Below are 25,408 nucleotides of genomic sequence, written 5' to 3'. Positions count from 1 at the left end.
GCTTCCTGGAGTCTAAAAAACTCTATGATTTTCATCTGAAATATATAGAGGCAAATTAGGCAAAGAAGAGATTAATTCATTGTGTTTTATCTTGCCCCAGTTTCCATTTGATAAAACAATATTAGATTCTTTAGTCCGTATTTTGTCAATATAGTACTTGTCAACAGTTATGTGTTGCCATCGGAATTAGATCTCTGCAAAAGCAAAAAAAAAAGCTGATTTCTTCTTTTGGACTACAAATGTTTTATAGCATCCCCTGAATAGTCTGATAAAAGGAAGCATACACAGTTTTGAACAAATGTTTGTCCTTATCTTAGGAAATTTCAATAAATTTGATTGTTCAAATGTTTGCTGAAAACATACCTCCCATGAAACGGGTCATATAAACTATCTAGATAAATTTGTATATCATTATGGAAAACTGTTACATTTGGAATACAGGTACAATTTTTTTAATATGACATTACTCTCTTTAAACTGTAAACTGGATATTTACAAGTTCAAATTCAATGTTTACTGCCATGGTGAGGCCAGTGGGAGGTCTCCTGTTCCCCATGCCCGGAGCAGGGCCAGTGACCATACCCGGGCTCCACAAAAAGCCTGTGGAGAAGATCATCCGAGACAGAAATCCACAGCTTTTGTGTCCAAATCCCAAGGAAAATGGTGGTCTGCATTGTTTTGCATCCAGCCTGGAGGCATGTGGAAGGGTTTCCAAGTGCTGCTGGGGGACTTTGCCTCTTCTGAACAGGGGATGACCGCCGGCTACCTGACCACACGCCTGCTATTTTACGCCTCGGTGCTCTGCATCTCCTGGGTTAACGGCGCACCACTTGTTTCGGCTTTCAGAGCAAGAGGGCTTGAAGCGCAGTGTAGTCATGCCGGGAATTTGGCTTTCTGCAGTTTAGCCTGTGCCATGTCAGATGATTGCAGGCATGTCGGTCTTTGCCCATTTGAAACCTTCCCGTGCTCGTTTTTCTGCATATGCCTTCCCCCGTGAAAATGGCTGCCGATACATCTACAGCCTGGTATCAGCCCCAAAACAGTCACACCGCCTCATACTGTGACTGCAGAAGGCATCATATTTACCTCTTTTTTTCTGTTAAAGCTTTCGATGGCTCCAGGCTTTTGGTTCTGAAGCTATTCTGCAAACTCTGAGCACAGCAGGAGTGAAAAGATGAGCAGTTCAGGTCTTTTTCAAAGATCGACTTCCTAAACAAATAACGCGATGGTGTGCAACACTCTTCGCTAGAGAAAAGGAATAAGAAGTATCCCATTTATCAGAGTAAGCCCTTCTGGGGGGAAAAAAACTATTCTGTGATTCTATATGTAGGTTCCTATGGATGCAGGTTTTGGTACCTCTGAAAGTATGTTACAAGCTTTAATACAACTCATTTAAAAAATAGGAAAATCAAGTTTAAACACTGTTTGACCTCCATTAAAAAAGCAGTTCTCAAAGAAACAGCTGATTAATGAAGATTCTATAACGGTTTGTTCCAAAAGATGGAATAATACAAAGAAAAAAGATCCACTGGGTACTGGTGGGAATTGAAGAGAGAGTCCATTCTCTGACCCAAAACAACCCCAAATGAGATCTGGACGTATCAGTTGAGTTATGCTCACCTGATATGTGACTTTCTGGCTGACACTGAGGGTTTGCACCTGAATTCAGTGGGACAGGAGTTTGGTACTTGTCTTCTCTAAGACAAAAGCCCACTGGTGGATTGGGGAAGGAGGTGAGAGCGACAGCAGTAGTGAGCACAGTGCGAACGGAGGAGTGCAGTAAAGATATTGAAGATGAAGTGGAAGCACGCAGGTTAGCTTACTTTTTAAATTAGATTATTATAAAGGTGGTCAAAACCTGAGGCTTTGGAACTGAATGGAGCAATAGCCTCGAAGTAGCAATGCTCTTGCACATCATTTGAGTTTTTTAAAGGGAAATACAACCTAAACTGTTGCCAAGTGAGAGCTAGAGATAGAAATGATTCACGGAGGTGTGTTGGCTTGGAAGAGAGCATGGATAATCGAAGGGGTTTGTTGGGTAATCCTAAGGGTAGGTTTAAACCTACCCTTTAACGTATAAGACCTTACAGTGCATCAGAGCTTTACCTCCCAAGTGCTTAGATTTCCGTGTTTATCCAAACACTGAATAAAGTTTGTATGTCTAATAGCAGAGCAGAACCACATTACCATAAATTCAGCCTTGGCTACCCCTGACAAACAGTGTTGTTGAAGTACTGTTTGTTGTTTGCGTCCTTATAGTGAAATTGCCTCTGATCAGAAGTTAGGCCTTTTGAAAGAGTTACCCTCAGTGAGTAAAACTGGAAGACTCTGCTGCCTTGGGTGGTTTTAAAACTTAAAGCGTTTCAGAAACATTTCTAGCCCAAGAACATCTGAGATGGATGGCGTGGCCTGAACCTTACCCAGGCTGCTGCCTGGCTGCCTCCGTGTTGTAGCCATCCCAAATAAATGGCATCTCCGGGTGCTAGTTACCGTATTAGAACCAGAAATGAAATGGGCAGCTGTCTACACAAATATTTTTACAATGACAATGTCATGTATAATGCCTTGAAAAGTGTTTTTCTGTTGATTAAAAAAGTACTAAACTTCAGTCAGGCATGCAGCATTAGGGTTTTTTTAAGTCTCCACTATCCTGACTAAATTCTCCAATGTATTAGGCTCCTGCTTAGATGTTTCAGTGTGGGCTAAATATAAAAAATAGTAACATTTAGCAATCTCGAATGGCGATATCGAGTTTCCTAAGCATGATATAACCCCAGGGTCACAAGGTATTCACAGACTGCAGTGTAGTACTATGAATAGAACTGTTTTAGAGCGTCATCTTAGTAAACAGAATTACTATATACCTTACATTTATGTCTATTTTGTCTGCTTTTACAACTAAACATTTTGCAACCTTGTTTTCTTGGGATCAAGTTGTTGTAGCTGTGCAATTAGGCTGATTGAAAAGATTATTACATTGAAGCCTCTTCTGATGATAATCATCTTCCGTTTATTTAGGGCCATTCATCACAAAATCCTTTCCAAATTGGTAGGCAAAGTTATGCATGTGAATTTGTTCGCAATCCACAGGAATACAAGTACCTCTGGAGAGGAATATGGCAGTTGTTTAACAGTGCACAGCAGCAACAAACAACTGCAGGAAAGTGAGAAAATAAGGGGTTTTTTGCTTAATCTGCCCAGAGATCTGACGTAGATGGTGGTGGTTTGGTGTAGAATTCATCTGCAGTAATCCCTGGTAATTCCCTGCTCTGCAGTAAGTTTTCAGAATTTTTACATAATCCCTTCACCAACCAAAACCCACCCTCAGGTACTATTTGTTCAACCTAAGGGAAGGCAGAGTCAAAAAAGATACTGCCCCAGGGGTCTTACACAGTTGGTGTTGCTGTGCTGCTCCAGAAGCCTTTGCCCATCTCAAGGGAAGATGTCTTTTCCCTGAACCACTGTCCCAGCAGAGCCTACAAGCATCAGATGAGACCGTCCCACCTGGGAAGGCTCATTTGACTTAAATGAAAAAAAAAACAAACTAGCTTTGGAGGAGTGGGATGACCACTTTTTGGAGTTTGCTATAGTGCAGTATGCCCATACTGGGAGCATGCTGTTGGTGTAAGCTTGGTCTTTGCCCGAAGAGTGGCTTTTACCCCAAACCACTTCTGCCATGGACTTTGACTGCTCTCTCCTATACCAGTAAAGATGAAGAGGAGCTTGGTAGGACTTTACCGGCCTATGCGATTCTTCTTCTGTCGGACACGAGGAAGCAAAGATGCTGGTCTTGGCAGAAACTTCATCACAACTATTTAGCCCAAAGCTGATAAGTAGGACAAAATAAAGCAGGGGAAAAGATGAACACCTCAAATTTTACTATGTTAGTTTGGAGTGCAAATATTGCCTCAACAGCCAAAACATTTTTGGAATAATAATCATATCCTTTCTTTTTTCTTTCTTTTTTTGTGCCAGCGTTAGAAAAGAGGCGATTTTGTGCAAACCAAGTAGTTGTGGAGTTGTATTTCCACAACTGTGTTTCCACAAGCGGGAAAATAAATTAAAGAAAGCTTGCTTAGTAGTGGTGGAAAGCCACCTGGCAGGTGGAGAACATGCCCACGATTTTCCGTACAGCACCGTCCCTCTGCTGCAGTTCCAGCCACTTGTGTGCAAAAGCAGCTGTCTGAATTATTCCCGTCAACCGTGGAGGGGGCACAGACGGATGCTGCCATCGTACCTTAGTTTGTCACTCTAACGAGCACATCTGGAGGAGGGAAAAAACAACAGAACAAGGCAAGCTGCTCAAAGGGCTGAAATTCATCTGGCGTTCCAAAGCCTACTTTGATGACATATTTTCCCCAGCACATACGGGATGATTTTTCCCACACTGTTTAATGGTTTAAATGTTGTCAGACAGGCGCTGTCTCAAGCAACAAAACTTGACTTTTCTGGTTTACCTGTCACACCATATCTGATGCATTTTTTCTGCCAACAGGTCGTCATGGGGATGGCTCCTACTGGTCAGTGGACACCAACCTGATTGACAGGAGCAGTCTGAACGGTAAATACAGGCTCTGTCCCACGATGCTTCATAATTAAGTGCAGTTTTGGTGATAACCTTCTACTTTTCTTCTCTTTATTGCTCTCTCATTCCTCTCTCTCTCGTGGCTTGGAGGCCACCCAACACGCCCACAGGTTGCACACTTGCTGTTTTGCAGGGAAGAGTCATCTCAGCTATTGAAAATCCCATCCATTGTGCAAAATACCTGCTGCAAACCAGACAGTAGTTTTAACCAGAATTGTTAACAAAAAATAGGGTCAGGGCACGATATATTCTTTTTTCGGCTTTCTTAAAGCCGATTCGCAAACTACCCATCAGATGTCCAGCTGATACAGTACTTCCAAAGGCATTCTGCTGTGTATGATCATCCCATCGCAAGAGATGGTTCAGATATATCTCAGACGATGGGAATGCCTCTAAAAAAATAACACCTTAAAAAGAATTGTAAAATACGTTTTACATTATTATATTTCAGTTTAAGCTTTCTGCAGAGAATATATTCTTTTTTAATTAATCCTGCCCTAAAATAGGAATAAAGGAGAGAAATCCATGTGGATTAACAAAAATTAACTGAAGCTAATCAGTGCTGGCTGGGGTGTAGATATGCTATCAATAACTTCTTATTCCTGACCCCATCCCCATTACCTAACAAAGCATTGTCAACCCACATTACCGAATGAAACGACAGACAATATTCCCTCAAATGTGTTATCAAGTGAGGTTTGAAAGTACAAAATAATTACAAGGCAGAGAGCTGATGAACTCACACTGATTATTTCCTTCGGCCAAGACAAGAGGCAATGCAAAATTTTGTTACTTCTTCCTGTCCCACTTTGCTGCAGCCAACACACCACAGTTGTGTGTTTTAGGCTTTCCTCCTGCTCTTTGTAGTAGTTCATCGTAATTATAGGCAAATTGACTTTTGAGAGTAAAGAGAGCTTCCAGGGCCTGCAGTAAAGGGTAGGGAAAGAAAACCTTTTGTTTTTCATGATAGTCACTGTATTTTATGTGGTATATTCCTTCAGTGCCTTTTACTCAGCATGTAAATGAAAAAGAAACCAAACCGGAAAATCTTTGGGATTTGTGTACTAGACCATTGTAACACCAAAAGGATGGCACTCACAGCTGCTTCTCTTCAACAATCTTACTCAGTTGCCTGAAAAAGCTATGAGAAAAGGGCAAATTATTTAAATAGCTTGATTAGTTAAGTAAAGAAAGGATATCGCTAACTAAAATTGTTATTTGGCAAGGTTTGTCCTTTTTTCCTTTTGCGTTCAGTTTTACTCAAGGCAAAATGAGATCCCAGACAAAGATTGTTCAGTTTATGCGTGGGAGGTTGTGGGGATGATGCCACGTGAAAACTCTTGAGTTACTTTTCTTGTGAAATCTTTGACATGCCATAGCGCAGCTCTTCCTTTGCTTCCCATTGCACTGAATCCTGGTGAAGATGTAGTTTCTTTCTCCAAGCTTAAGTGGAAAGATATTTTGGGGTTTGTGAGTTTGTAATCTTATAGGATGCCTATAAAGTTGCCTCAGCAGACAGAGCAAAAGGATTACTCACTGTTTGGTGCAGGTGTCTGTAACGCATGGCCCAACGCTGTGTAAATAGAGGCGTTATCCAACGAGATTCCCAACATGTGGGAGAATTCAATGTGCTATTCCCAATGCACCGGGAGAAAAATTGTCAAAAGCAAGGGACCAGTACTTGAAGTCAGTTTGACTGGGACTTGACATCGGAAATGGTGCTATTTTCGGTCCCAGTCTTGCCGATGCGTTGAAACTAAGGAAGCTCATCACTTCAAAAGATTGAGCCTCTAACCTGCTCAGGTGTTGCATGGGGATCTGGTCAGCATAGCAATAAACGAAGTCCGATGTGATGTGAGACTGACGGTGGGGTGAATGCAGTACTGACAAATGAATCAGGCATTCAGATTGGCTGATACAGAGGATATGTATCTGCCTCTCAATGCCGAGAAAGACTATACGGGCCATAAAGAAGAAAATCCATATTCCCTGTATTTCCATTTTCAGCTGATAATAGCAAAAATGAGCTGAGAGTTATTGACACCCACCACCAGGTTATTAACAGCCAGAAAGTGCAAAGTTGTTACTGCTTAAACATTTTCTTGTCTTCTATACCACTGAAATGCAGGAAGACAAATTTCAGCTCTTTACGACACCCTGTCTGCTTTTTCAGAGGAATTCATGCCATGTCACAGGCTATATGTGTTTTATTTTACGGGTGACTCCTAAAGAGGCAGGGGAGCACATCCAGCACGCTAACGATCCCCTCATCATCTGTCTTCTTTCAGAGCCCCCCATCGGGCAGATGCACCCTCCCCACGGCAGTGTCACGCCCCAGAAGAACAGCAACCTCCTTGTCATCATCGTCGTCACCGTCGGCGTCATCACCGTGGTGGTGGTGGTGGTGGTGGCTGTCATCTGCACCAGGCGCTCCTCGGCACAGCAGAGGAAGTACGTTCTCAAATCACGGGATGGAAGGAGAAGGCAGTGATGCTCAGCTTCAAAATAGATACGGGCAATAACATTGATACTCTGGAGACGTGGGTTCTGGGACTGAGCTGCATTTTGGGGCCGGATTTCTTGTAGGTTTTGGAGGCGAGGGCTTTGGGAAGATGGCCATTACTGGTGAGTGGAGAATGTTCCCTGTCCCCCAGGCTGCAGAGTAAACTATGGAGAATAAGTAGCCCTGACATGGCAAGCCTTGAAAAATAAGTCTGCCATGCACAGCGCTGGGTTGTTTGTATTGCCAAGTATAATTCAGATGCAGGAAAGAATCGATTCCATTGATTTAAAGGGAGAAAAAAGAAGTATTTGTCTGTGCCTGGTGATGCTGTCAGACTTTCTGACTCTGCAGCCCTGCACCTGCACAGCTGAGAACCACAGACTGTCCTGCTCACTTGCTAACCTTTGTGAGGGCGTTATCCTCTCCAGACAGTCTGTCTCCAAAGGTCTTCAAGTAAAGACATCAAGAACTGGTTCTCTAGATAATTCTCATATACTTTAAAAAAAAAAATCTGTAGAAAATTACAAGGAAAAGATCTTTGGAATTCTTCTAAAAGGCAATAAAAGGGCAGCAGCGTAAAGCATAAAGCTGTTTTCACTTTTTAATTTATGAGAAATTAGAGTTGGGGTCAGTGGGTTTGAAGCAGAGCTGGGTTTGATGCATTTAATTAATTTAAAAATAGGATACTATGCATTATTTTACTATTACTTTGTTGTATTATTACATGGATTTGCACTGATGCTTAAAAAAGTGTGGCACGAGGAAAGAAGGGATGGTCGAGACCCAGCAGCTCCCATGTTTGCAGAAATCTGCTTTGAACAGGTCAAGCACGGGCAGGTGGCACCTTGTAGTGTTTTACAGTCACTGGGGGAAGAGCTTTCTCTGAAGATGGATATTTGAGGGTAGATTTTTTAAATAAGAAAGCTCTCAATTGCACAGAAAAGAAAGGGCCCATGCTTTTAGGAGTGCTGGGGTAGTTGAATGATGAACTGATTTGAAAATCTGTTTCTATTGAGTCTTAACATCTGAAAATCAGGCCATCATGTGAAGGCAATGGAAATTCTTCTGAATAGTGTTTGGTGAATCAAGGCTAAAGCTCTCTTGAGTTTCTAACAGGGAAAAGGGAATTACAAGAGAAACATATAGAGAGATTCATCTGTCCAGAATTAGGTGTCTAAAACTTAACTATCAAAGCTTGAATTAATCAACCTTGACCTCCTGTGTAGCCCCTGGGGAGGGACAGGAGCATTCAAAAAATCATTCATCTTATCCTAAGATATCGGAAAACTTGCCATTTGAAGATGCTTATTGCTGTCCATTGATTAAAAAAAAGTGAAGCTGGTGGATTTGGATTTGCTGTTTAAGTTCTGAATGTCTATACTGTGGGCAGGTGAATCTCACACAAGTTGCCCCAAATGAACTGTTTATGCACTGAAAGTGGGGAAAAAATAGGACAATAAAATTAAACAATGAATCTTAAATTTAGCACAACAGGAAAAATCCTGGATTTCCTCAAAACAGAGGTTGTTGGTGGGAATGACTTTGTTTCTGAGCCTCCTGGAGAGATGCATACTGTGACACAAAGTGTTTAGATGGGGGCTTTTACTGGCAGCGGGTTCTTAGTTTAAAATCACTGATGAACTACTGAACAAAAGGACTGCAGCGAGGGTAAAGGCCAAGTCTCATTGGATTACGCATGTGTCCTTCCCCAGAGCAAAAACTTGCAGGTGATGGAATAATCTCCTGTAAGCCTTCAGTGGAAGAAAGTCATATTTCTTAACTTAATTAAAACTCGGCTGAACAAAGCACAATAAAGCATATTATACAGAACGACCTGGTGCTGACTTAGGTGGCTCAGTAGGTATTTTCTGCCTCTGCCGTTCTAGGGGAGAATGAAATATCAGCCATACAAACCCTGTGACAATTTGACGCCAGTAAAAAAGGGGAGAAAAATGTGAGTAAAGATTCAGGTCCAGTAACTTACCCAGTTGTGCATAAAGAGAAGGTACGGCTCCTGCAGTAACTGAGATTCATAGCCTCACTGTAATTAACGTCTTCTGCAGCACGAGGTGCTCGCTGCCCTGCGCCGGCAGTGTCTGCTGATGTGCTGTCGGGGAGGATGGACAATGGGGCCACCCATCAGCTCCATCCTTCAGTGCGCTTCTGGTCCAGGCAGGTCAGTTCAGAGCTTAAGTTTAGAGAAGTTGAATCCCAGTTGAGTCTTAAAATAGGGGAAAATATTACTTGGTACAGCATACAACTGCAGGACCTGCTTCTTCCAGGATTTTTTTTAAGGCTACAAGGAATAACAGATCTTTGTAACATGCCAGAACAATTAGCCTATGAACCAGTAACACGAGGTTATGGCTACCACAGGAGAAGAGGTCAGGGTGCACATCTAGTCCAAGCCGGGTAGGTAAATAGTGCATATTTAAGCCATTAAAAATAAAGCATGGTCTTGAACAAGTGCCAAACCAGTTCGTATGCTGGGTGGGGGAGCAGTGTGAAAAGAGGCTGCAAAAAATAAGCTAAGACTAGTTTAAGTCCGATGTAAGTAATTGGGATGTGTCAGTGTACATTTGGGAAGGCTCAGGGGAGGCATTTAACGGGGAGTGAGTTGGCAGCCACTAAAGAGCCTCCGCATTTCACTGCTGTGTTCCCTGGAGATGCTCCTGGGTTTCTGCGTGTCCTCCATGCCGGGGTGCTCGTTAGCTGTGGCCTCTGCCCCAGCTCTTGCATGGTGGCATGAAGCTGGATCTTGCCACAAGGGAGAGGACCGTGAAGCCAGATGGTAGGGACACGTACTGGTTTCAGCTTTTCAGGATGGCTGGAAGGAAATAAAGAGGCCAAAATGAACTAATTTTTCATCTGTAAACACTGGGGGAGATTTTTCTGGTGAAAGAATTTTTTTAGGTGGTTTTTTTTTTGTACAGGAGCTCTATACCAGTTGAATTTCCTTTATTATAGCCCAAAAGGTTGTGCACATTTTTGTCAGGTTAAGAGTAAAGAGCAGCAAATATAAAATACTAACTCATGCATCGGAAGGGTAATTAAGGTGAAGCAGTGTTCGCGTTTATTTTTGAGTATCTATCTTCCAAGTGCTTTGCAAACAGCGGTGCAGGAGGCTCAGGGTTCCTGCGGGAGGTGGTTCCGTCTTATGGGGCCATTGCTTCTGTGTCCTGCCTCCAGACGGTCCCTGCTCCATGAGAAAAGCCATCCGATTAGACCAGGGCTGGATGGTTACCCATGGGTTTTTTACAAGCAAATACTTGTTTTGCCCAGGAGAACAGTTTATTTCTAAGCTTTTCAGTTAGAGACATCTTAAACTCTTGTTAAAAAATAACCTAGTCTGAGTTGTTATAACCTTAACTGTTTTCTCTGGAGTAATGTAACTGTAAAATGAAGGCAATGAAGAGTAATCTCACTCTGGAGTATTTGAAAAGTTATCCTACAGAGCATGTGTATTCTATTAGGAGCTCTGTGGGTGTGCTGTATACTGGCTGGAGTCACTGCCCAGGCAGCATTGTGCTGGAAACTATAGAAACAGACAGTGAGAAAGAGTTTATTTATTTTGAAAGTACAGCGTAAGTTCTGCTATCATTATTCAAGATTGCATGACCATAACGTATATTTTAAGGGCAAAGCTGAACTCTATTTTTACATCCATCCTTAGGAAAAAAATAGATATCGTTACAGTCTGCAAGCTGAATGCATTTCATGTTGTAAAATAACTGAACAACAACAGAAACGTTGCCACCTGAGATAATTTTTTTTTAATTCCAAACTCCTTGTCTTCCCAAGCCCTGCTCCAGTTATAAAATGGGTAGTGAACTAAATTTGAATCCCGCTGTAAATCTCAGCACGAACTTCCGAAGCATCAGTTTCCGTTGCAGCAGCTGAGGTTTGAAACTGAGGGTAGATGCATTTTCAGAAGCGGAACCTCAACTTCTGCATTGCATAAACAAAATGTTCCAGGGGCGGATTTTTCATTTGTTATTGATGACCTTCTCGTATTCACTCCTGGCTCTGATTCAATTCGCTACTCATGGGCTGTCAGAACATCAATAATTTGTGAGAAAAAACAATGCAAACCAAGCTAGATCATTGCATATACTTTTAAATGATATCATTGCTGTAGCGGTTTTGTAGTTATGGTTGGAATGACACATTCATTATAACCCCCTATTTACAGTTGTATATAAAATTACTTTGGGGATGAAATTTCTCTTGCCTAGCTCAAGCCTGGAGAATTGAATTATTTTCAATTGAAAGCGACAAAAAAGCTGCTGTATCCCAAAGTGAAGAAAGTAATTCCTTGTTTAGAAGCAGAATTATGGTTTTTTTGTTGAATGAGACAGAAAGAACAACTTTACTTTCTAACTTCAAGTGGGTCATATACATTATATACATTAAGGTTTGAATGAAGGGCTTCGTAATTTTTCCTGTAAGTGTTAATCAGGATGATACTAGGGTCTGTGCAAGAAGGTACTAAAGAACTGTCTTTATTCCGTGTTCTTTATTCCTGTTCTTTGAAATACTATCATTTTAAATTATTAAGTTTTGGCAATTAGAAAATAACAGACTAAACATAGGAGGTAATTATGACCAGAGGGCAACACTCCTATTTCTTATGGGCTATAAATAAAAATCTCGGAACAACCCCAGCCTCGCCTCTGCCGCTAGCTTTCCAGATCACATTTTAAAATCAAACTTTTGACCCTTGAAGAGCTTTTGGGGTGCCAACCACTCAAAGGACCTGAAACAACTTCTTCCTTTAAGGGTGACAGTTTGAGGACTGGGGTATTTCTGCTGAAGTAAAATGTCATTGCCACCGGCTCCTGGGGATGAGACGGGGCTGTGCCCTCAGTGAGACTTTAAATTATAGGTTGTGTTTGTTCCTCCACTTGAAAGCAAGATGTTTGGTGATGCACGTAGTTGTGACACGCGTCTCTTGCCGGACTAGGCTGACGAAATTCAGCAAAGGGCAGAAATCGACTCCAACAATTGGAGTTTCCTAAAGTTTAAAATTTCCTTGAACTCTTTTCTGGTAAAATATCCACATGCCAGCTTCCACAGTGCTGCCTGGAGGGCAGTTACCGGAGCACGCCTAGGCAAACGGTGCTGGCAGCGCGAGTCCCAGCGGTGCCAGTGGGAGGTTTTGCATCGCCTTCCCTGGATTCAGGAAAGAGCCTTCCCAACAAGAGGCGCACAGCTGTGGTTTGGGGTGAGCGTATGACAGGAGTTAAGAGTAGCTGAGACCACTCAGCGGCCCTGGAAATCGAGGTTTTCTTTTTGCGTTGCTTAAGTGCGCATGAATTTGAAAATACTTGCCTGCAGCTTTTTGTATATCACAAGTATTTCTACTTTTCCACTTTGGACAGTAATATGAGTTTCCTTTCACAAAGTACTTTGAGAGGCACAAAGGAAAAGAACAGGGGTAAGAGTACTTTTGGATTATTGAGCAAAAAAACCTAACAATAAGCCAGAAAAACTGTTCTTTCAGAGTTATTTAAATTGATAGATTTCTGAAAATCCTTTCTCTACAGCTGTGAATTAGACATTGTGCTGTATATTTAAGTAGCATATCTTCTCTTTAAAATAGAAAAATGTGCATATTTTGTTACAAATGGCCTGTGTAGCCAGGGGGAAGTTGAAGTCGGAGAGGGCGGAGCAGGACCATCCCTTTGTGTGCTCCCCGGAGGAGATGGCCCGCCGACGCGAGAGCGTAGTGTAATACCTGTGCGGGAAGAGAGTAGAGCCAGTGCTGCTCTGGGAAATGCTACTCTAGGTTTCTGAGCTTTTCTGTGATAACAATACTGCTTTAGTTTACATTAAAAGAAACATAACATATGCTGCACGCCGTGCTGGGAGGCATAAGGTGTGCGTAACTCGACAGAAATGGGCTCGGTGGTTTTCAGTCGCTGTTGGTAGATGCAGGCACTCCACGGAAGGTGCTCTCCCGAGGTGAAACTGGCCACCTCTCCTTCTCCAGGAGGACTGATTTTCCCCAATTTCTACATCAGGGGGTGCAAAAAATGACCCACCCTGCTGAGCCCCAGGCCCACCCCCTGGAGCAAACTCTGGGAAGCACAGCATCACACCGAGATAAATGCTGTCCTTTGAAGGCCGCAACTGGAAGGATTGCTTCAAGAGACGCCGATGAGTAGACATCCCTCTTTTGGTCTTATAAAGGGGAAAACGTTCTTACACGACAGTTTTGATCTTTCTTTGCTGCAGGAAACGTGCAACCCACAGCGCCGGTAAAAGGAAGGGCAGCCAGAAGGACCTGAGACCCCCAGATCTGTGGATACACCACGAGGAGATGGAAATGAAGAACATCGAGAAGCCGACGAGCTCTGACACTGCAGGAAGAGACTCACCGATGCAGAGCTGCCAGGACATCACCCCCGTCAGCCACAGCCAGTCAGAAACACAGCTGGGCAGCAAGAGCACCCCGCAGCCCGGTGAGGGGCTCCAAGGGCAGGAGGGACAGAAATTGGCTGAGTTTCACTTGTAGATTTGGGGAAGTTAGAATCATAGAATCATAGAACGGTTTGGGTTGGAAGGGACCTTTAAAGGTCACCTGGTCCAACCCCATTCCATGTTCTCCCATTTATTTTTTTTCTCCAGCACCAGCATATAAATTTTCTTTAAATTAATTTGATGTTGGTGGTTAGTGACCTTAGCCCAGCACGTGGAGTCTCTAACAGAGGGCTAAACCTGGCAAGAGCCAGGAGGAGATTGGAAGCATTCACAGCTCTGCGATGGGGACCAGGCAGGACGTTCCTAGATGATTTTTGCAGTGGTTTCAGACTCGGAGAAAACCCATAATTTTTTGTTTCTACACTGTTCTAACTTTTTAAGTTCAGGAATTCAACTGGAAGTCAAATGTTACTAAATTTGCATACCGTGCAAAGAAAAACAGAGGAAAAGGGGGAGTGAAGAAGTAAGTGAGGGGAGAAAAAAGAAATGAAAAATGGAGGAGAGGGAGAACATGATGAGGAAGAAGGTGAGCAGCATCACCAAGAGCAGAATTTGGACCAGGGAGACTGAGAAAACTTACAGATATGAGGAAAGAAATTCTGTGAGAAAAATGTGGTTTCAGAGAAGTTCCCTCCTCCTTTTTTTAACCTCAGTGCACACAGCACATCACAGGTTTCGCTTTCGCTGATAACATTTTTTCCGCCAGAATAATAGAAAGTCTTGGGAGAGGCAGGTGATGTGTACAGAGAGGGACGGAGGGCGAAACATGGCACAGAAGTCGAAAATGTAAACATATTTGTCTTGAGTTCATTGTGAACACATTGCTTGTGGGTGATGGAGTGAAAGAATTCCAGGATATTGGCTGGGGCTGTAAATAATGAAGGTGACTTTTTCAGATGCCTCTGATGTTTTTACCCCTTTTCTGTAGCTCCTGTTCTTGCAAGGAAAGAAAAGTTAAAAACAAACAGTTTTCAAACTCCTAAATGGGTGTAATTTTCTTTTTCTGACATTGTGTTTTGGAATGACAGTTTACTATTTATGAAGATAATTGTGCCAATGATTTCTACTGGTTTTAGTACAAAGGTCCTCATTATAGTAGACATTGGGAAAACATAACCAGAAGATTCCCTTTGCCTGAACAGATGTTGCTGATGATCAGGAGAGCTGATCCAGGGCCCAGAAAGATCGATGCGAGAGCTCCATTGATTGCAATAGGCTTGCAATCGCGTGATGGTAGGGAGTCATCACAGCATACGAGCAAGTTAATGACAGAGCCTGGGCTAGATACTTCATGTATAAATGCCTTGGGCCATAAATAAATGCCTTTATGCTTCTTCCCAGTCTGTAATACACAGTTCAGTAATACTGTCCCTGGCTTTTCACTAGCGATTAGGTCTTTGAATGGCCATCGATAAAAGACTTGGCATTTTAGTCCTGCAATTCAGAGAAGAGTGATTTGGAAAAAAAAATAGTCTTTTAATGCAAATCTGTTTTTTTCTTCTTTTTTTAAGGAATACGTGTTTGCTTGGTTACATCAGAGATCAATATTCTGAGTGGGTATTAAGCTTAACTGTATGACAGTATTAAACTGACTTCATCCATGGTTTATTAAAACAGCAAAAGTAACATAAATATGAGGTTCACGTGACACAAGGTGTGAAGAGAGAAATACAACTTTTATTTCCTTGCAAATTACTCCACCAAACATCCCGTTCCAAGCACACTTTCTGACAAGTGTATGCTCCAGAATTTTTGAATACTTCAAATATCCTATACTAGTGTGAGTAAATTAGAGCATCCATATTTCAATACCTAAACAGAATATCTAATTTATATAGCTGCTGGCTCAGTTTTGAGTTGGATTGGGCATTAGGCGGTGTATCTCAGCTCTCTGATCTAGATGGGCTAGTTGTGATCCAGGCACATCTTTAACTTGCCATGGTTTCTGTAGAAAAAGCAAGATGCACAGGCTGGAAAAGCCACTGTGAATTACTGGACAATCAGGATGTAGGACTTCGTGGCATCTCACAAGAAAGGTTGTTTTCATCCTTCAGATGTATTTCAAAGACCAATTCTTGGCTGCCAGGTTTTGTAGGTACCTGAATTTATGCACCCTTTTTCTGGTCTCGATACTTGAATTTTGACGTAAGTTTATAACAGAGAAGTTACAAGAAAAATGTCATATTTTTATGAAGTGAATGGGGTTTTCAAGATAATTTCAGAGACAGAGAAAAAGGGGACATGATATCTTAATTCTCTTACAGAAAAATGCAAACAATAATTTTATTCAGAAAAGGCAGCCAAAATCGTCTGTGCAGCTCTTTCCAGGTGATGATATTTAATGATCAGTTAAAATAACTGAATTAAAAAAAACCCTATTGATTTTTCTGCTAGATATAAGGTGAAGAGAAGCATTAATTTACGGCATTTTCAACTAAGCTATTGTGTTGTTTTTCTCTAGGTCCTGAGACAGAAGATGTTGGAAGCAGCATGTCCACGTTGGAGCGCTCACTTGCTGCCCGCAGAGCCACCCGTGCCAAGCTCATGATCCCCATGGATTCACAACCAAACAACCCTCGTGAGTACCAGGACCTTTCGCTGGCCCCTTCTGCCCCTCGCAAGCCGTGCTCACCCATCTGAAAGTGTCATACAAATCTCTTTTATGCCTCATTGTCCTGGGTTCAGCGGTTAAACCACAACACTAATAAATTTAAATAGCATTAGCAATGTTTTCGTCATCTAAAAAGCTTGCCAGGGCTTCACAACACATCAGTGGCAAAACTATGGAGAGAATTCAGAAATCATATTTCTGCTAGACTCAGCCCAGGCTAAGCCTAGAGTCATAGTTTCTATTTTTACGAGGTGGATAGTGATGGATAAATCCCTCTGTCTCCCTACTATAAAACTTTAAAAGCAGGGGTAAGAGTTCAAGCTGCCAGAGTAGGCGGCTTTGCAATACACAGATGTAAATTGTGATATATTATTATCATCATCATCATCATCATCAATAATTATAATCAGCTGGACACTATTGCAGTTTCTGCTGTATTTTCTTTTGTCTGTAGTAGTTGGCCACACCACTATATGTTTTTTTAATATGGAGCAGCTCTCTTACAAAGCCAAGTAAATGAGGAGAAAAGATATTTTTAATAGGTGTTAAATTTTAGTGGCCACAGAGTGTTTATCATTGAGCACATTTCACAGATGAAGTGACTCTTTTTCAAAGCAGCAAAGTACACAAGAAAGGCAGGAAGGCTGGAGAGCGTTAGATAGGTTCTCCCATCCTGCAGAACTTACTAAAATTTCTGCAGTGGCCTTGTTTCACATCGGAGCAAAGGAAGGGGATAAGTGAGAGCCCACAGGCACCGGAGAGAGGGTTTGGCAATGATCGAGTTCCTGGTGGAGAATGAGGCTTTGGGTCTCCACCTTTCCTCTGAGCAGCCCTGTGATCAATCTCTTGGTAGCTCTCAGCTTCTAGCTAGAAGTTCTACCTTTGACTTAACAAAATAGATCCGATCAAAAATCCATAGGGACTGGTACATCTGTGTATCTATTATATATATTAAAATTATATAATTATGTTTTAAATATAACTATAAATATAATTATCATTAATTATAATAATTAATATATAATCATTATATGATGTATATAATTATAATTAATATATTATATAATTGCATAATATATAATCAGAAATTATATATTGGAATCAAAAATAGAAGGAACTGAATGAAGGAGAGGAGAGGGAATAACCTACCATGGCTTTGTGCAGTAAATTACTTAGTAGGAGCTGGTATTGGTCCCCTTGATTTGTGATCATTATGAGTATGATTCAGATCATGCTGTGCAGCCTCAGTACCCAGCCCTTCCGAGGATAAACCACAGGTGCCCCGGCAGAGGCTGAACTCCAGTTCTTCATGCCTTGGGCTGGACATATCACCGCAGTTCAGCCTCCACCCTCTTTATGATCTGGAAGAAAGACCTCTGGGTTGAGGCGGAGAAAGCTCTTATACCGCCTGGCCATGTCCTGGGAAATATGCCCGTCTTGTAACCACACTAATCTCACAAGCCCTTTTTTCAGTGGGATTTTGCTCCTGGGTTGGCCTGGGTTGAAGGAGGGCAGCAGTCGAAGAAAATGGATAGACTTGGAGTGGTGTAAGCCAAACCAGAACCAAATCGATTGCAATTACGACGGGTCAATAGCAGTGTTAGTTAAGTACAAGTCAACAATGTTTTACAGCTTATAGATAAAAGTGCTCCTAAACATGTTTAGTTTTTTCCGTCAAATGATGCATTTTGAGGAACGATGTCCTCTTTTCTATTTATTTACACTTTCAACAGTATCAATCCAATCCACAGCGACAGCACATTATGATTGTTTGCAAATAATTAAACTCAGATTTATAAAAGTCTTATTTGTGCATTTGTGCAGGCTGAGTTATGCTGAATATGTTTTTTCCCCAGAAGATAAAATTGAGGCTTTGTCAGATTAGATGCTTTAATTAATTTCTCTCCGTTTGCCTGATACTGAAAGAAATTGTCAGCAGTGAGCTATTAAACAGGTTGAAGAAGCAACATCATAATTCTGAAGTAAAAAAACACATACTATTAATTGGTAAATACCAAATCTGGAAGTGTTCATGCTCGTCTCAATAATCAGTATTTGCAGTCTTTGAGAAAATAAAATGCTCCCTGATGCGCCTTTGCTTACTGAAGTGGAACGAGGGTAAACCAGATAAATTTTATAAGTAAAAGCTGGTATCTTTGATGGCTCTAATGCTACTGAAATACAGGCAGTCACAAATACCAAGGCTGTTGTATGGAGGAGGGAATTTACAGAGAAAAATCACTGAGAAAGTCTTTGCAGGGTATGACATTCGGGCATCGTACTTCTAATTCTCCTGTTTTCTGTTTGTAATCTTTACTTATGGAAGAAGAAAATAAAATGCTCGCAGAGTAAATCAGTTTGCAGAGAGACTTCTGCTGTTTTGGGGGGAGGTTTTCTCCTGTTTATCCGCCTCCTTGAAAAGGCAGAAAATCACAATTCTTTTTTTCAGGGAAATACCAACGTGTCGACTCAGTTGCTTTGGCAGCCTCTGGGGTGCTTGAATACAATTCAAACTGTTGGATTTTGTCATTTCTGTAAACTCTTCTTGGGTGCTGCTTTTTTTACATGTTACAGTGCATTTTAAATGTAGACCAGTGTTTAGGGAGCTCCATGATTTGGTCAGGGAATTTCTGTTTTCAGTGTCTCAGTATATCAATATTAAGTGCAAATTCAATTCTGACAGGCTATGACAGAACAGATTTGTTGTCATATCTGTTTGAAATTGCAAAGATTTATTGAAAATGTTTGATGTTGCTTTTTCTCCAGCTTCTCTACAATAGAGCACTGCAATGAATAGTAATCCTGTCTTATTTTAAAAATGGAAGTGCTAGGTATCTACACCCTAAAAAAAGATGAAGGAATGTACTTAGAAAAACAAGTTGTTGCTTAATAGGATTCAATGAAGAGTGATATTTTTCACTGTAGCAGCAATGTTATAAATATTGTCAATAAAAATGTCTTATACAGACAAAATGAAATGCCTGAATAGTAGAAATTCTCTTGTGAGTGGGTGAATTCAATCCAGACAACTCTGAAGCTCAAATCACCCATTTCTTCATGAGGTTTTTTCATCTCCACGCTTGTCCATTACCTCTGGAAGTGCAGCGTTGTCTCACTGAAAGCCGTGTGCTTAAAAACACCCTCATAAAGCCTTCGCACCACCATGGCTTCTTGTTTTACCTTGGGCCGGTAGCCCAATTTGCCGCTCCTTGTAATGGATGGCATAGGAGCTAGAAGTAATTGTAATAACCATCTTAAAGTTTACAGCATTGTTTATATTTCATGTGTGAAAGGTGCTTGATAAGCCAAACCTTATCATCAATGAGCCAAAAATCTCTGCTTATTGTTTAGCTGAGCAAAACTTTAATGAAAGTTTCCAAGTTTTTCCTAAAAGCTACAAAGAAATTTATGATTTCTATAGCATTATCACCCACTCTTCAAGCATTGACTGTTGAAAATAAAGGGGATAACTCACAGTAAAGTCTGAATTCATCACGCTGTGATCCTGGTTTTCAAATCAAAGTGTTTCACTTAAATTCATCTCAAGAACTCAACTTCAACTTCAGACTTTTAGGTACCGGTTTGCTGGCGCATCTCACCCCTGTTCGTTACAGGCTTGGGCATTCCTGAGTGGGCAATGATGCCCAGACAGCCTCAGCTGATGGGTAAACATGGGGATCCTGTGCCACTGGGGACATCCGAGGGTGTCAGGGACATGGGTGTGAAGCTGGCAGACATGGTGAAGGGCTGCAGGAGCCACACTTCTCCAGAGCAGCGGCTGAGGGCAGCAGGCTCTCCTAAGGCATCAGGTGTGGCACCAGGCACCAGTGCTTAGACAACTGAAATAAGCCGTTAAATTGCCTCATCTGTCAAAGGATGTAAAGCACTCCCCAAAACGTGGCTGAAAGCTGTAAAACAGACAAAAAGCTATTCAGTTTTACAGATAAGTAATTGTGCTTGCCATTATCCGGTGCATACCAGAGACAGATTTCTGTACACAGAGGCGGCTTCTGTGGGCAGAGGCATGTTTTATACCGAGCATTTGGGTACTTTGCTTTGGAAATGTGGTTGTTTCTGGTTCCCTACTGACCCTCTAAGGACTCTTTTAAATTAATTTTCTGAAAGCTCTCATTTAATCTCTCTCTCCTTCTTTCCTTTTAGCTGTGGTCAGTGCCATTCCGGTGCCAACACTAGAAAGTGCCCAGTACCCCGGGATCCTGCCGTCCCCGACCTGCGGATACCCACACCCACAGTTTACCCTCCGGCCGGTGCCATTCCCGACCCTCTCTGTGGACAGGACCTTTGGAGCAGGAAGAAGTCAGTACCATGCTTTTCTTCTGCTCTTTGCTATTAAAGCGCTTGGAAATAAGTTGCTTTCTATCATTGGGCTGTATAGGCTCTCACCAATGCAGATCACGCTGCCCTGCTTTTTGGGAGCCAGGGTAAGTCTGGTCTGGGTAACAGCAACTGGCCATGAGCTGCCTCTTCTCCAGAAGCAGCTCCAGTTGCAATTTCCAATCTGTACTGAACAGATTGGAACAGTCATTGCATCTCTACTCCAATCCTGTCTTTTCTGCAGGTCTGTCAGTCATTTCATGTTACTTTAATTTCCTTTGCTTTATTCATAAGGATATTCCCAGAAAAATTCAGGTTTCAAGAGCTCTTCTTCATCCCAAGGCAGAATCTAGTATCATCACACATTAAAATCACCCATGATATGACCTCTCCACACAGTGTCTTCCCAGGCGTAGCTGCCCTCACTTCTAGAAACATTTTCTTTAATATAACTTGCTAAAATTTAAGCCAATTGTTTCTTGTTTCGATTATAGCAGGCATAGAGAACAGTTTATTTTCTTCCTTTTGCAGATCCTTGTATACCTTTGAATACTGTTGTGCTGTCTCACCTCACTTGTCTGTTCTCTAGAGTAAGCTCTATATTCATATGTACTCTTCTGCGGTAATAGATTTGTGGTTTGTGTGTTCTCATACCTATTCTTCACCTTATTGTGATCGGGGGAAAGCGCACATATACGCAGCACGAGGCCCCAGCCTCACCTTCACCACTTACTTGTAAGCCTCTGCCGCACCGGCGGCCATCTGTTCTTTGTTCAAGCGTAATGAGTGTGCTCTGGCATATTAATTATAGTTAGAGGGCTCGTATTTTCTTATAATTCTCCCTTAACTCTACTGCATATCAAGTCTGAATTATTGACAGATTAATGTCAATCTGTTATACATATTTTTTTCACATCACAGAGAGTCTGTGCTGCTGGTCCGTGGGGAACTCATCTTCAAATGACTGGTTTTTTCTCCTATTTGATTATTGCTTTCAGTCAGTTCAGGCAGATCCCTGGGGACCGGTGATTGAAATCCAGTGGTGGGATTGTAGGTAAAAGGTGGGTTCAGGTGTCCTAGTCATCACCCTAATGCTATTCTCCCTCTCTTCAGTGTGGTTGCTGTGGTCCTTTAAAAGCTAGATGACAATTTCCTCTGGAGGGGCTCACTGGTATAATCAGGTTTTGATCTGCTGCTTAAATTAATACCAAACCCACCACAATTCAATGCACAGAAACAAAGTAGATTCAGTTTCTTGCTTGACATACATTAACTCTTGTGGAATAAAAATAAAATTAACTATGCTGTGCCTGATCATGGAGATGGAAGAAAAAAAAAAAAGGAAGACTGAATTATTTGCTCAGCTGTCATCACCTTGACCTGCTCATAAAGGACTTGAGCATCTTCAGTCCTCAGATCCAAAGTCCAGCTGTGAAAGTGAGGGAGGTTTCCCTAGTTCTGCTGATGCCTCGGGGATGCAGGCAGCTCAGCTGGCAAATACCATGTGGAGTGGTCATTGGGACATGATTGCTGAGCGATACCTTAGGCACAGCTCCCAAAATCACACATCCCTGGTGCATTCAGCTTCTGCCAAGATCTACACGTGTAGTAGTCTGGAGTTGAGATTTTCAAAAAGAGGAATGTCTTTGAAATCTTATTGGATCCAATGGCAGTTCCTGGGGGAAGGTCTGTAGAGAAAGGTATGGGTTTGCCCAAGCCTTTAAAGTCCGGCACACTTGAGAGTTGAACGGAAGATTGCCAATACACAAAAGTTTTCTGCAAGAAGCTTGAATCAAAACAGCTGTAATTATTCAGAGGACCCTGTGAGCCTTGAAAAAGCTCAAGCAATGAAGATTTCAGATAATTTGGGCAATTTCCCATTAAATAATTCAAAAGCGGTAGACATAGCCTTGTTTGGATAATGGCTATTTCAGATTATTAAGGTCTGGGTGATCAAGACTGCGTGGTATTTCAAAAATTACCCAAGGTAGCAACGTTACAACGTGCAGTGACAACCTGTTATAGAAGTGCTCTCTGGCAAAGGCTATTGACTGCCAAAGCTCCCAGATCATACAGAACACCTTCAAGTGAGATATTATCTTCCTTCACTGTGCCTTACATTTTCACCACCGTGGCAATGAAGCAAAGGCACAGACAAGGACGTGGAAATAGCGTTTGTTTTTTAGTGACACTTGACACTGTCACAACCAGCCACGCGGTTCACTAGGTTTATATAATGGCAGTGTTTATTACTTTTCAGTCCGAGGAGGGATGAAGGCATATAAAAGTATGTTTCTATTATGATGCCTGGAGCTTTTCTCAGCACCAGTGCTGTTGCCGCCGAGTGCCAGTGCTGGCGACGTCAGCCCCTCTGGAAGAGCGGTTGATCTCCAGCGCATCCAACTGAAAAGCAGCTGCTTTGTTTGTGGCTCGCCTCCCCCGCCTCACTGACCACCTCGCTGCAGCAGAGAACGGGGATAGATCAACAAAATTACTCTAACGCTTGGAGTTTGTTTAATTTTTGGCGCTTTTCGTAATATGATCATGCGGTTGAAATCAACTAGCAGCAAAAGAGACTATAGAGATGACACATAAAGCTTTTTCGTGTGTTTTACCCCTCGGTGAAAAATTCACTTGACGCTTGAGCAATTGCAGCTGTGTCTGAAAAGGAAATATCCAGCAATAATTCCTCTGAGACGGAGCCTACCTGCAGTACTGCATGACCGAGCACCCTATTGATCAAGATGTAGCAATCCCTGAATAAATCATATGCCGTGCCATTAGCAAGGGTGTTGCTTGGCATCCTGCCGTCCAGACGATGCTTGAACACCTCCTCCTGTTTCTGAAGGCCTTTTTCATTGACCTGAAGATTTGAGTGCTGCAACTTGTCTTTAGGACAAATGTTCTACTGAAGAGGAAGCTAAAGAAAAAGGAAAAACAGTCAGGCCCCAGCCAGTGCGTGAATAATAAGCTGTCTCGCCTGTTTGATTGCTGATGATGACCCTACCAGCCATAAAATACATTTGCTAAATATCAGTTTTTCCAGGCAGAAAACGTCTCTGAGCCATAATAAAGTGACTGTTGTCTGGTCAGCAATCCTTCCCATGGCATGCCTTCTCCTCCAGGCTCCTCCAGAGCTCGGTCGCACCCACTGCTTACAATGTTGTCAAGGTAGGTAGGAAAAGATGGTGACGTGCCTAGTTTGCTGTGTGTCACAGAGGGAAGAGGATGCTCTTTTTTTTAACCTCTGCTACAACTATTGGAGATGCTGAGCCATCACGGTCTCCAGTAGGGAAAGAAGAGAGCTGGAGGAAACCATCTCCCACTTGGGTGGTACTGGGGTAACCCCATCCACACACCGGTCACAGGAGCAGACTGCATTCTGGTCCCATGCTCATCACACTTCCTTCAGGCTACCCCTAAAGACTAAAGCTGGTCGAGAGCACCATTTTTAGAGGGAGCCATTCATCAGTGTATTGCCCTAATAATCCACATGATGAAAATTCGGAGGTGTTCAGAAAATACCTTTTTTAAAAAATAAAGATATGTTATTTTCTAGTATAAAAAAGAAAGACTGAAAATTGTGTAAACCAGAACAATAGAACAACAATTATAGATATTAATAGCTTGAGATAGCCATAGAAAAGCATTATGGGGTGGAGATAACTTTACCTACATTAATCTGTTTAAAGTGAGATGCACTAAAGCAAATATTTCCTGAGCACATTTCCTTTTGGAGCTGGTTTTCTGTCTGTCAACAGTGAGGTCTGCAGTGAGTTCAGCCAGCCGGGAAGCTTAAATCCCTTCTACCGTAGTAGCTGCGTTCCGGACTTAGTGGAAGTGGTCATTTTTACTCAGCAGTCCAGTCTGGGTTCAGCCAGGGTTGCAATGTCTCACAGAAGTGGGATGAGAGCTGTACCAGAGTTGTGGGTAAGGTCCTGCTTAGCCCCTTACTTCCTTTGTTTTCCTCTAGAAACTGAATCATCAGCAAAGCAGTTTGGTTTTTTCAGTACATAATTCTCTGGATTTAATCACAGATAATTTAAAACTGGTTCAGCTGTGTTCCCATGATTCAGCTTTAGATTCACAATTTTTTAAAAAGTTTTTCTCAAAAGTATTCTTTGGGATGTACCTAAAATTACATGGACCAGTAAAGTGACAATAAACATACTAAAATTATTACTGCCTGTGCTACAATAATGTTCAGAGATCCCAACAGGAATGAGGCCCTGGTTTGTCAGCATTACATATGTATATCGTCTTAGTCACATGATATTTATGACCTGTATAAGTTCAAAAATACACTTTATTCCATATTATTAGCAAATATGGAATAAAGTTCAGTCATTTTAAGTCGTCATCTACCATCTCATACTTTGAAGTGTTACTGCCTTTTGTTTTCAGTCCATATTGATTTTTCATTACCTCAGACTGTGGCAGAGCCAATAGCTACAAATCCAAGTAGGAATATGTCCAGTGTTACTTCTTAATAGAAGATATACGATGTAGAAATATGTTGAGAGACCTAAATTCATTAAACTGGTTAACAGCATTATACCGACCAGCAATTGTGCAAAAGCAAATGGAGGATCAAAAGAGTTTGTATCAGATATTTATTCTTCTTGGTGAGCGGTGTCGATGGCTACTGAAGTTCAAGCAAGCTCATTCTCAACATTCCTCACACCTAAAATGAATGCAAGTAGGGCTTTATCCAAGGCTTCTCCAAAGCAATGAGACACCCTAATTGGCTTTACTGGGCTTTAGAACCGATCTTCATATATAGCATAATATTTTCTTTACTCTGGCAAAATGTTTTACTAAATTCGGGAGCGAAAGATCACAACTGGAATGCAGCATGGTATTATCTGCTTCATCTTAAAGGTCAATTGGG

At 41.8% G+C, this 25,408-nt stretch overlaps 1 protein-coding gene across 1 annotated transcript in view; it reads left to right on the top strand.

Moving 5' to 3' along the window:
• LOC309415080 (netrin receptor DCC-like) overlaps positions 1-25,408 on the top strand; it is a 593,773-nt gene that overhangs the window by 549,453 nt on the left and 18,912 nt on the right. The window contains 6 exon segments of the mRNA XM_082012494.1: positions 4,496-4,561; positions 6,874-7,036; positions 13,326-13,552; positions 16,033-16,149; positions 20,344-20,500; positions 20,502-20,503. Of these exon segments, the coding sequence (XP_081868620.1) occupies positions 4,496-4,561; positions 6,874-7,036; positions 13,326-13,552; positions 16,033-16,149; positions 20,344-20,500; positions 20,502-20,503 (732 nt within the window).

Source organism: Phaethon aethereus, assembly GCF_964289735.1.
Source record: "Phaethon aethereus genome assembly, chromosome: W".
Classification (NCBI taxonomy): Eukaryota; Metazoa; Chordata; class Aves; order Phaethontiformes; family Phaethontidae; genus Phaethon; species Phaethon aethereus.
The sequence above is the reverse complement of the archived record's forward strand: the minus strand, read 5'-3'. Positions and strand labels throughout refer to the sequence as shown.